This window comes from Juglans regia, chromosome 6 (assembly GCF_001411555.2).
Source record: "Juglans regia cultivar Chandler chromosome 6, Walnut 2.0, whole genome shotgun sequence".
In the NCBI taxonomy this organism is placed as follows: Eukaryota; Viridiplantae; Streptophyta; class Magnoliopsida; order Fagales; family Juglandaceae; genus Juglans; species Juglans regia.
The window spans coordinates 31,638,827-31,651,421 of NC_049906.1; the positions used below are offsets into that span (position 1 = coordinate 31,638,827).

Sequence of the window (12,595 nt, forward strand, 5' to 3'; positions counted from 1 at the left end):
CATAAAATTAATTACATAAAAATATGATATAACTAAAGGCAAATAGTATATTTTTACATCCACTTATAATTTTGAAATGAACATATTTTTATTAAATAAAAATAACAGTGGAAGTATCCTTTTCATAAAATAAATTTAATAATTCTTAATGTTCAAAATATCTTGTAAACTATTACTATTATCAAAATTAATACTTGACAATATAAATTAAGTCCAAAAATATTTTCAGCAAAACTAAAGTTTTTGGGCTAATATAATTATTGTAAATAAAACTGAGTTTAGTATAAATATAATAAGCCAAGTTCATTAATTGAAAATTACAAAACTATTTTTTGAAAAAAAAAAACTAATCATGTATATATGTAAGTAATGTTAGGTATAAGTCTAAAGTGTTCAAACAATGCGTAAGTTCTTTGTCAAAAAAGCAAGTCACACTAAAAACAACTTTTTTATTTTTTATTTTTTCAGGGTGATGTCTATTTTTTCACAAAGGAACTATGCGAAGTTTGTATATTTGAAGTTTGTATATTTAAAACTTGTATAAATCATGTATGTTTTGATCTTTCAATTCGTTTATTTATTATAAAGAAAAATTTAATTGTAAACGATTCTGCGTACTAATGCGTGTACTTATTCAATGTGATTGGTCATAAAGTAGATTTTATTGAAAACGGTACTAATTTGAATTTAGAATATGAAGGCAATAACATTAATACGCAGATTAGTACTCAAACTTATTTATTCATAGCAAAGCTCTTATCATAATATCCATGCATATTTTTAAGGAGAAAAAAGAGAGTAGAAAATGACCTTATCCATTCTATTGTATTCTATTCAATACCTATTATTTCATATTTGCTTTCCACTCTCCAAAAATTAAAACACATGCACCCATGATATTTGTGGATAAGGTGGGGACAAATCCTACTTCTTACCTTGAATGTGAGATGAGTTTTCTGGCTCATATGAGTCATTGCTTGTATCTTAACCAAGCTTTCTATTTTCGTCTGTGCTGAAAATGGCTACCATCTTTGGCTCTCCACCATTTCTCTCCCACCCCCTCACAAAATCTCACTTCTCTTCATCATCACAAAGGCCTCCTCCTCCTACCCCCCCAACTCCGCCTTCCCAACCATCTCCACAGCTAAGTACAACTTCATCAGAGCAGCAAGCTCCAGCCTCAGTTCAAGTTCAAAAACAGAAACCCACTAAACGCTCCACTTCTGCAACCACGGCTGAATCCACGGACTGGATAGCTTCCACCTTAACCAGGCGGTTCGGGCTTGGTGCAGGCCTTGCATGGGCTGCTTTCCTTGCTTTTGGTGTAATCTCGGAGCAGATTAAGACTCGCCTTGAAGTCTCCCAACAAGAAGCAGAAACTAGGTTTGTTTTACATTCTTTGCTTGTGTAGAATTAGTCATTTCTCCTTTCCTAGCTTTTCAGAGACCTAGAAGAGGTTCTGGAATTGATCAAATTTCCTGCAATTTTTCTGGATAATTTTTGCTAGTCTTGAAATGTGCTTTTTAGTGTATAATTTGGGGGCGATTGTGACAATTCTAGTTACAGTAATGTTGATCATTTAGTTGGCGTATTGCCTCTCTCTACATTGGTAACCATGCTGTCTTGCTTTAGATGTACTTGACAAACGTCTGCAGGCAAGTGAAAAAACAAACCTTCTTATGGAGCCTGTGGTTATAGGACCTTTGACCTTACCTCCAAAGCCAATGCTCAAATTCTGGCAACTTGTCAAGACTTATTTTGTAAAATGCTGATGTAACAACAATTAAATTTCAACTTTGTACCGTTAGTTCTTCACAATGTGATGGAAAAGCTTGAAATTTGGGTGTGTTCATTTTATTTGGCTATGAGCATCCATAACTGAATTCCATTGAGTACTGATTGGATGACTGAATTCCATTAATGCCTATGAACTTTATATGAAAATTTATTCAAACTCTGTAATATTGTCCTTTAAACTGCAACCAGTAACCAAAGTTTATCTTCTGCAGAAATGTTGAGAAGGAAGAGGAGGTGGTCTTGCCTAATGGCATAAGGTATATTTTATCATTGTCCATAACTTGACCTCTGAAGTGCATATATAATTGTCCTCATCTTACTTTGGTCAGGTATTACGAGTTGATAGTTGGCGGCGGGGCTTCTCCGAGGCCAGGAGACTTGGTTGTGATTGATCTCAAGGGAAAGGTAGAGGGCAGTGGAGAAGTGTTTGTGGATACATTTGGTGGTGAAAAGAAGCCATTGGCACTTGTGATGGGATCCAGGCCATATAGCAAGGGAGTGTGTGAAGGAATAGAATATGTGTTAAGATCTATGAAGGCAGGGGGGAAAAGGAGAGTGATAATTCCTCCAAGTTTGGGGTTTAGGGAGAATGGAGCAGAGTTAGGTTCTGGTGTGCAGATTCCCCCATTTGCAACTCTTGAGTACATTGTAGAGGTTGAAAAAGTCTCCATTGCACCGGCTTGAATTTCAACATCATCATTGTGAGATTATGGCTTAGTTTAAAAGATTTTTGCTGTTCTTTCTTGTTTATAATACCCACTTGGATCATTGTTTATCTTTTCCTCTTGGCTTCACTTGGTTTAAATTAAACCTACCAATAAACACAATAAAGTTTTCTTTTTCTATGATAGTTTTTTTATTGATTTAGTAACGATAATTTTATTTTACAAACATTTCTATCATTGATTTAGTAACAAAGTGAGATGTAGCACTTGAATTAAATGAAATAATCCGGGTTTGACTCTTGGTTGCTGAAGCTTTTTATGTGAAGGGATTTCCATTTTACATCCAATGTCCTGCCCAAAAAAAGTTCATCTCTTTAATTATAGCCTTGGTTTCCATAAAAAAAATTACAAAAATAAAAATATCATCTTTCACAAAAGAGAAATACTTTAGCCAAAATTGAATTTCATAAAATTAAACTCACAAACTAACATGACTTGACGTAATACGTCGATTGTAAAATTATTTTTATGATAAAGTAGATCTAATATATCACATGAAGTTGCGTTAGTTTATAAATTTATTTTTGTAAAATCTCTTTATAACTGTAACACATCATAATTACACTCAATCACACCATTTTCCAAATACCAATAAAAATACATTAAAAATATTCTCTTTCCAAATATATATATATTTTTTTAATTGATAATGGTACAAAGCATATCTAAGCAAAAATGTATATATGACTGAAGTGACACATGATGAATCTAAGCTTGCTGCGATCAATCAGAATTAGGCATTTTTTATAGGGGTGCTACCCGCACCCTTGGGGCGGGGGTGCCCCCTTCCTGCACCCCACCCTCGGCATGGGTGGGGGTGGGATTTGCTCCTTGAAATCCGGTCCTGCATCTTGGGGGCGGGGCTCCCCATCTAAGTGCCAGGGGCGGATTTAGACCCCTGGTCCATCCGCCACCCCGGTGTCTGCCCAAATGGGCCAATGAACCACTAGGCCTAAAACCTATTACTATGCCATTTTGGGCCTAGATATTAAAAAAAAAATTGCCTAAATTAAGACAAAAAGAATTTTAAAACAATATTATACATATTACATAAAATGAAACAAAATTTGTTAAAGCATAAAACATAAAATCTAAGTTATAACTATTAAGTTAGTAACTTCTAAGTTGTAACTAATAATTCTAAACTATTACAATAATAAAAATTAATCTAAAACTATTACAAACTAATCTAAAAATAATACAAATTGTCAAATAATTTAAATGAATAGTAATGTTTCAATGAAATTACAAATTCTAGGAAGATGATTTTGAGTCTTGAGATTGGAATTTGGGGGTGGTGGGCAAGTGAGATTGTGAGATTATATAACTTGAAACATTAATAAGAAAACAAATTAGAATTACAAACAATATATACGTATGTAAAAAATTTAAAAAACTTAAAACTACAAGTTCAAACCAAGATCAAATCATAAGCTTTGGTTGTAGGCCTTTCTATAAAGGATTCAAGATTAGATCATTGGGGATTTGGGATTAGGGTTGGGAAAGATCAGATCATTGGGAATGTGAAATTGGGCTTTCAGTTTTGAAACCCCAAACTGTTTTGAAATCCCAAAACACTAACATAATTAAGGGTTTCAAATTGAAATCCTAAACTAATTTAAGGTTTCAGATTGAAACCCTAATTTTACATACACAAACTATTTGAAATACATTTACAAATTCACACAAATCACAATTCAATCTCCACATCACACAAATCACAATCTCATCGTCTAAATCCATTCAATAATCTCTTACTCCGTAGTCCAACCCAATGAATCATTGAAAAACTAAAAAATGCTCGGAATACTTACAAAACGTAGGAGAGAGACGCATGAAGAGGGAGTTAGTTGCACATGAAGACGACGTGAGGGTGTGAGAGTGAGAGAGAGGGTAGAGAGAGAATCAGAGAGTTGAGAGAGAGGTCTGAATCAAGGGGAGAGTTTTAGAGATGTATTAAAACAACACCATTTTAATATAAATATAAGTCTTTTTTTATATAAATACATACATACATATATATATATATATAAAGCGGAGAGGGGCGGGGGAAAAGCTGATAGGGGCCTAGCCCAGACCGCTCCCTGCACTGCTGCTGTTCCCAAATGTGGGCAGATTACCCTATTGCCCACATTTGTTTGATGGGGCTCCCGCCCCGCCCAGGCGGGGGCCGAACGGGGTGCGGTGGGATGGTAGGGGCGGAGTCCCACCACACAACCCTAGTTATTGAAAGGTGCATTTGAGAATGAGGTGAGGCAGGGCCGAAATCAAGAGGGATGGACCAGAGCTTTTGCATCTCAAGAAAAAGGAAAGGGAAAATGAAAGAAAAATAGGAGAAGATAAAGAAGAGGAGAAAAATGGCCAGGAAGAAGAAAAATTTCACTGCTAACACCTTTTAACTCTAATAAATCATATTTTTTTTTTCTTGGCAAGTTTACTAGTTTATAAAGTTCTGATAATGGAAACATACATAGTTTAGAGACTAAAGATATTATAAAGTTAGAGGATCCTTACCACTATGAAATTTCAGTAGTGAAGGGGGAATGGTGGAGAGGGACAAGTTTCCATAATGTTTGTAATATCTGATTTAACTCTAATAAATCGTATATGATCTATCGCTATAGTGACCAATAATTAAATTAATAATTTTTTAAAAAAATATTAATATAAAAGAAATGTCAATATTATCATGTCAATGATGTCACATGAATATTGCGTTCAGAATATAACAAACAAGACTAAAGGGATGTTTAGTGAATGAGATGAGGAGAAATTTGAGAATAATTGTGAAATAATTTGTGAATAATAATGAAATAATTTGAATTAAGATATTTATTAGGTCGTAGAAAATGAAAAAGAAAAAACAGAATAAAAATATTAAAATATTATTATAATATAATTTCTTAAAAATAAAAGTACGATTGAATTTTTTTTCAATTTCTATTTTCTTGATCTAAATTATTATTAATTATGAAGAAAAATCCTTATATAGTAGCGTGGAATATTATTCAAATGATGAATCTTGTAAAAGGTTAAAAGTTTTGTAGGACCCGACGTGCTGAAATCCGAACCACACAAGTCTAGTGGGAAAATAAGATAGCACGTACACACCCACCCCCTTAAAACAGTATGTGGTAGGAAACTATATTCTTTGCCTTTGGTCAAAGCTAAATGTGCCGTGACATTCTTTTTCTCCTTTTGATGTTTGAGAGTTTTGTATTATTCCAACATCATATGAAAAATAAAAATGTATTCATGGAATAGTTGGGTGTAAACTTTTTTACGAAACAACTCCTTCAATTTTTCCATCCATCTTCTAATCTAAGCACGTGACAATTTCTCGTTTTGTCACGCGACAACTTTTATTTTAATACGAACCATCGAGGGTGGGCTAGGTCGGGACATTCCATGGTGGTCGAATTCTAGCCACCACAATATGGTTCTTCTAAGAGTTTATAATTCAATTATGGAGCAGTCTCAATAGATTCTTCATTCTATATCTTAAAATACATTATTGTAATTTATTTTACATACTAATTTTTACAATATATCATATATTAGTTTATTTATTTTTTCTTTATATCATTTAAATATTATTTTGGTTATAAAATACATAATCCGTTGGATGGGTGTTTTGAGCTATTTTATTCAAATTTTACATTCACAGTGGCTTTTACATAACCCATTGGGAATGCTCCACACATAGATACCATTGGATGGTTGTTTCAATTCTTTACATAGCTTAATTCTTTTTAATTATAATAGAACTTTGATCTTATTATAAAACTTTATTCACTATTTAACGTTATAATTACTTGTGGTGAAAAACTTATATGTATAAGTAAATAATTCAGAAATTAAGTGAAGATATTTATGACTCTTGAAATATTTTATTTTTATAAGAGAAAATTTATTTACAGTCCTGAATGGAGGACTGTGCGTGTAGTCTCATTGATGAATATAAATAAAAGGAAAAAAATTATTATTTTAAAAAGAATATTATTATAATTTTAAATTTTTTTAAATATAATTGTATAGATTTATATGAACCGGCCCTGTTTAGAGAATATATATAAACTACTCTTTTTATAAATATTATCTTTTAATAAATAAATTTAAATGATTTTAATTAAAATAATGAATCAAATATAATAAACTGAAGCAAACAAATGCAGGCAGCATTGGAGTAGCAGAGGGATAAGACTCGGAAGAGAAACCGCCATCTTCATGGGAACCGTTATCGACTCCCATTTCTTGGGCTTCACTGCCATTGTCACTGTAAAATTTCTCATCTCTGAAATTCTATGCTTTCTCTTGACTGGCTTTGAAGTGTGAGTTTTTTAGTCTTGAAAACTAAAAATAGAAGTTTGGATATTGCAGGTGGTGTATCAGTTATTTTTCTTTATAGTCACAGCTCTTCTCAGATTCGATAAAGTCACTGATTTTGCCGGTATCTTGTTCTTATTCTTACCGTCTGCGGTTTTCGTTGCTTTCTGGGATTTAAATTGGCAAATTTTTAATTAGACAAACAATTGGCTCCCAGTTTGGTTGCTGAGAAACGGTAGGAAAACAAAAATGATAATGAACTTGATATCTTGCTGTGTTTGAACTTGTCTAACAAAAGACAAAAAATGATGGGAGGGTTGTCTACCATATGATAATTTCAGCTCAGCAAGTTAAATTTTAATTCTATTTTTTTTTTAATTTCCAGGAAGCACAAATTTCATTATCATTGCGATATTGACTCTGATTCTGAAAGGCTCATGGAATTTTAGACAGGTAATAATTCTTGGCTTTAATCATGCATGTATGTACATAATCGTGATTGTAATGGAATTTTAATACATGTTTATTTTGGGATAAATACTTGTTCTAAGGTTGTGCTTTGATAAATAATTGGAAGTTATATTTCTTAAGCGCACAATATAGCTCATCTGGTCCAGTGTGTTATTGAACTTGAACACTCACTTCCTATATGTTGCTTTGCTGTTCTGTTTTGCAGGTAGTCTTGACTTTGCTTGTAGTGATATGGGGTCTTCGTCTGGCACTGTTTCTATTAATGAGGTATGATCAATGTAGCATTGCATAAAACAATCATCCTATTTCGTTTTCATTTCTTCGATTAAATTCTAATTTTCCTCTATCTCGGGTCTTGGGCCTTTGCTTTGTTATGTTAGTCTATCATTATTTTTTGTTTTCTCTGGTGCATTGACACCTGCTTAGATGGGGCTAATGTCATGAATTTATCCGTCATTTAACGCCCCCTCTGATTCAGAGGCAACTCCTAACGATTCAGTTTTGAGTGATAGCTTCCGGGACGGTCCTGTAATTTATCTTTCCTATAAATATTTGGGTTCTTTCTAAAAAGTTCCATAATGCGGGTGTCTTCTCTTTGCAAATGACCATCTTGTATACATCCATCTACATTGTTTGTTGGACTTAATTGTTAGCTTGGTTGCACCCATTTTGTGTTTTAAAATTTAGTTTATATACTTACACAAAAAACCTCAACATAATCTTAACCCTGGAGCCTTGCCAAAGCTTGATGACATGACTTCTGTTTATTGCAGCATCACCTAGATATTAACTTTATCTATGATTTTGATTTTCTCATTGACATTTTCAGGATATTGCAGTGGGGGGAGGATAGACGTTTTGATGAAATGCGTAGTAATTTAGGAAGGCTGGCAATATTCTGGATATTTCAGGTTTTTAGCTTTCTCCATTGTCTTTTGAATTAGCTACTTTTTTTTTTTCTGTTGGTGCCTATATTTATGGTAGCTGGTTGGCATGGTGGTTACTTGACATTCAAAATATAATTTACCCTTTGTTTTTTCTCTTTTCTGCAGGCTGTCTGGGTGTGGACGGTTAGTTTGCCTGTCACAGTGGTTAATTCAAGCAACAGAAATCCATCTCTCCAGGCTGCGGACATAGTTGGCTGGATTATGTGGTCTGTGGGTTTTTTAGTTGAAGCAACAGCTGATCAACAAAAATTGGTATTCAAAAACTCCCCAGACAATAGAGGGAAATGGTGCAATGTTGGACTATGGCAATACTCTCGTCATCCGAACTATTTCGGTGAGGTTAGTGCTTTCATTTCATTCAAATGCCATTAGTTCTGCAACTGGAGCCACATGCAGCTGTTCTTGATGCTCTTAGAAACGTGGAATGCCACTACTACCACAAATGTGATAGTTCAGATGATAAATTTATAAAACTTTTTTGAGAGGTTTGAGGAGTCTGGTTCCATATATTTGCCTTATGCATTTCACAAGTTCAGAAAACCATATCAGGCGAATAGAATACGTATATGGATAAATCAATTATCAAAGAATTTTTTTTTTTAACCTTGGTTTCATTTCTGTCGAATAATGGAACTTTGATGTCTATTGAACTCAGATTCTCCTCTGGTGGGGAATTTTCGTAGCTTCCGCACCTGTTCTGGAAGGTGCTGAGTGGCTTGTAATCCTTGGGCCAATTTTTCTAACATTGTTACTTCTTTTCGTCAGTGGCATACCTATGCTAGAGGTTTGTGTCTCCTTGCTTCTAACCTCGTTTCAATATTCACCAGTTTGTGAATCTGTTTATAATGTACTGTTTCAATTGAAACAGGAATCAGCCGATAAGAAGTTTGGGAATGTGGGTGCATATAGGCTTTACAAAAGTACAACTAGGTTATGCTCATTTCTCCTTCTGTTACTTGTTTGAGTGAGGTTTGGAGGAGAAAATAACTGACCCCTAACATATTATTCTGCAGCCCTCTAATTCTACTTCCGCCAGTAGTATATGGGAATTTGCCCTCATGGTTCAAAACAATGTTTCTCTTTGAATTTCCTTTCTACAGTCGTAGTCTTCCACAAGAAGAGCTAAACTGGTGAGACTAAAATTTTCTGGTTGTGATAAGGGTCTCTTGCTACAGTCTCAGTCTTTATCTATCTTGGGTTTGTGAAGTTATTTATTTACACCTTCAGATTCATGGAATATCTAACAATTCTCGATGCTATATATACATTCTGTTTGGCAAATGATCCTGTAGCCGTATACCATTATATATCTATATGGTGCATATTGCATTTTGTCGTAGACTTTCCATCTTCTTTGTACTCTCTCTCTCTCTCTCTCTCTCCATATATATATATATATATATATATATATATATATGGAGGGGATCTTTAACTGCTTGGTTTCTAGAAGGTTAATATTTGAGCCTTAAATTGTCTTCTTCCCATCTTAAAAAGAAGATAAATCATCTTGGTCAATATAGGATCTAGGACAAACTTTTTCAATAAATGCTGCTGGAGTTTTTCCTCCTATAATTCATTAGAATTTGTGGAGATCTTGGATCTTAATGAGTTGTTTTTTCAACCTTTAGGTGTTCCTCTAGCCTACTTCCTTTGTAATAGGGTTGTGTCTCTTAGAGTTCTTTCTGTTACTCCAAAGAAAATCATTCAGTCAACAGATAGGTGTTGAGGTTTTTTCAATGTTTTTTCACAATATGCTTGAAGCTGCTCCCAATCTTTCTCTTGTCATCTGTTTCCTCCCTCTCCATCCCCTTCCTTTTACCTAATGCGCTCAGCTCAATTTATGAAGACTGACTGCAGTCCCTTGGAAATACTATTACAATTATAATATTCTCATCAAACTAAGTTATATATGCTTAGTACCCTATTTACAAGAACTCGAACGGAGATTTTGAATGAAATAATGATAGTCGAGTGGTAATGTCAAATTATGCTTCAAGGTTTTGGTTTTGGCTTTGCATTACTTCACTGTATTTGTGAACTTCGCCACTTTTGAGGTTGTTTTAAAGGGTTTATTATCTGTGCAAGGTATAGATCGAACCGGGGAGAAAGCGGGCGCGGCAATGTATTGAAGATGCATTAGTGCTTGATGATTCTTTGACTTGCCAAGTTTCATTTCTTCGAGTGTGATGGATTATATAGTTTATTGTTTTTTCTCCTCTGTGACAAACCATGATGAAATGGAATTCGATTTGGTTATTTTCAATTCAAGTACGTCCTGTTGTCCCCAAAAAGGTTCAATGTCAAAACATTATCATATGATTTGTTGTTGACAGAATTCGATAATAACATCAATGATATTTTTATCAGGCATGTCTTGGCCTTTTGGCACCTGGTTTTTCTTTCCAAAAGCTGCTTTAAGATAAGTTTCTCAGCTGTGCTTAAAAATATGACTTCCGATCATAACACCTCTGTATAGGGGTGAAACTGGTCTAGTCCAGTTTTGGACAAATTTTAAGACCGAACCGGTATTCATCGGTTTTACATTTTCAAAACCCGATTACATACCAGTTAACTTCCTGAACTTGTACCTCCTGTTTTATCAGTTTCAGTCCGGTTTTTCGGTTTTAGTAAAATGCAAATTTGTTAGGCCATAAAATGTTATTAATATATATATTTTATGGAGAAATTCTATTTGCAGTCTCTACTTAGGGACTGTATGTGCAGGCCTTTTATTAAATGAGAAAAAATATCATTTTAGGAAGGATATTTTTGTAATTTTAAAAAATTTTAAAGATAAAATTATCTAGGCTTGTATTGCAATCTCCAAATAGAGACTATACGTAACATTGTTCTATTTTATGTTTGAAGCATATGATCAAATAAATTTTTATATTTAAGATTAAAATTTTATGTTATAAATTATAATAACATTATCTTATATATAATTATAATTTATATTATTATATATATTATATATAAAAATTATATATATAATATTAAAAAAATTAATTTAAAATATATAAAATAGTGAACCGGTCCGATCTCAAAAAGCATAGAACGGAAATTGGACCGGTACCAGCCGGTTTTGGAACTAAGGGAAGACTGACCGGTTCGATCCGATTTTTCGGTTAAATTTTACCCCCCTAATTTGGGGCTATGTAAATGTGATCTTCCTTTTTGGATTTTCAATTTAATCAAATTATTCCTGGAAAACCTTATCTTGTTGATCGACAGAGGCACGAGCAAAGGTTATCCTCTTTTTAGCTGTCAAAGTTGTTTTCTCCATAGCTGCCAACATACGTAGAGTTGGCATACGTCCCCACTGTTTTGAATGATGGATTTGCTCAATCAAGGCACCAACTTCTGGTACTCTACAATAATATTTGCTATTCCCTTCTACTGAAGGTACTGTAAATATTCTCATATAAAAAATTATATTTATAAGTCGTGTAGATAAACACAACCAATAAAATACTTATATAACATAATTTAATTTGCAAGAAAAATTTATAAATTTGAATCTTATAAATCAAACTTACCACTTAAGTGATATGAATGTTATGCTCTACACACTAATTTGAAAATAAAATAACTCATCACATATAGACAGTAGACACTTGACTGTCTTTATCATCAACCATTTTGTAGTTGTCATATTTTAAAAGAAAATTCCATACACCATACTACCATCCCACTATGTGACACATTTATCACCATAGGATAATCCTTTATTGGATTATTCTTTATCATCTAATGATGATAAATGTATCACATCTTACATAGTAGAATGAAAATAAAATTAACGTATGATGTATAATATTATTCTATTTTTAAATAGAAAACTTGTGCCCTAAAAAAAAGAAAAAGAAAAGTGAGGCAGAAATTTGATACACGTATGATATAATCATTTGAACTCGTATGGAAAGCCAATACATTACAAGTGGAGTGGATAGTGTCTGTTCAGATCCCTTTTTATTTTAATGACGAAAGTGTCCTGTCGTAGTGGAGAGAATACAAAAAAAAGTAATGCTAGTGGAGTTCACAAGCGCTGTATAATTATTTTAAAAAAGAATAAGATTTATTATTAAAAAATTTAATTTTTTCTTGTAAATTTTATATTTATTCACTTTTTCAAAGGGCTTATGCGACGCTTGCACACTCCACGACTACAAATGTCATTTCTCGACAAAAAAAATGATGAAAGAAAGTTAACCTACAGATAATATATATATATATATAGAGAGAGAGAGAGAGAGAGAGAGAGAGAGAGAGAGAGAGAGGAAACTATTGCCCATACACTTCTGTCAATGTGGAATCTTAGGAGGAAAA

The 12,595-nt window shown here is 33.3% G+C and overlaps 2 protein-coding genes across 3 annotated transcripts; both read left to right on the top strand.

Annotated features, from left to right (window-relative positions):
- Positions 1–938: 938 nt before the first annotated feature.
- Positions 939–2,647, top strand: LOC108982577 (peptidyl-prolyl cis-trans isomerase FKBP17-2, chloroplastic-like). Its single transcript, XM_018953990.2, has 3 exons — positions 939–1,383; positions 2,010–2,054; positions 2,127–2,647. Exons 1-3 carry the CDS (start codon positions 1,019–1,021, stop codon positions 2,479–2,481), a joined length of 765 nt encoding a protein of 254 aa, XP_018809535.1. The 5' UTR covers positions 939–1,018; the 3' UTR covers positions 2,482–2,647.
- A 4,040-nt stretch (positions 2,648–6,687) lies between these two features.
- LOC109003721 lies at positions 6,688–10,665 on the top strand. Of its 2 annotated transcripts, none has more exons than XM_035690520.1 (10): positions 6,688–6,800; positions 6,903–6,972; positions 7,234–7,301; positions 7,525–7,586; positions 8,149–8,230; positions 8,372–8,605; positions 8,922–9,050; positions 9,135–9,196; positions 9,280–9,396; positions 10,352–10,665. In XM_035690520.1, the coding sequence occupies exons 1-10, from the start codon at positions 6,750–6,752 to the stop codon at positions 10,404–10,406; spliced, it is 930 nt and encodes a 309-aa protein (XP_035546413.1). In that variant the 5' UTR covers positions 6,688–6,749; the 3' UTR covers positions 10,407–10,665. The 2 variants fall into 2 exon arrangements, with proteins under 2 accessions (XP_035546413.1, XP_035546414.1); XM_035690521.1 differs by having other exon boundaries at positions 10,358–10,665.
- Positions 10,666–12,595: the final 1,930 nt, after the last annotated feature.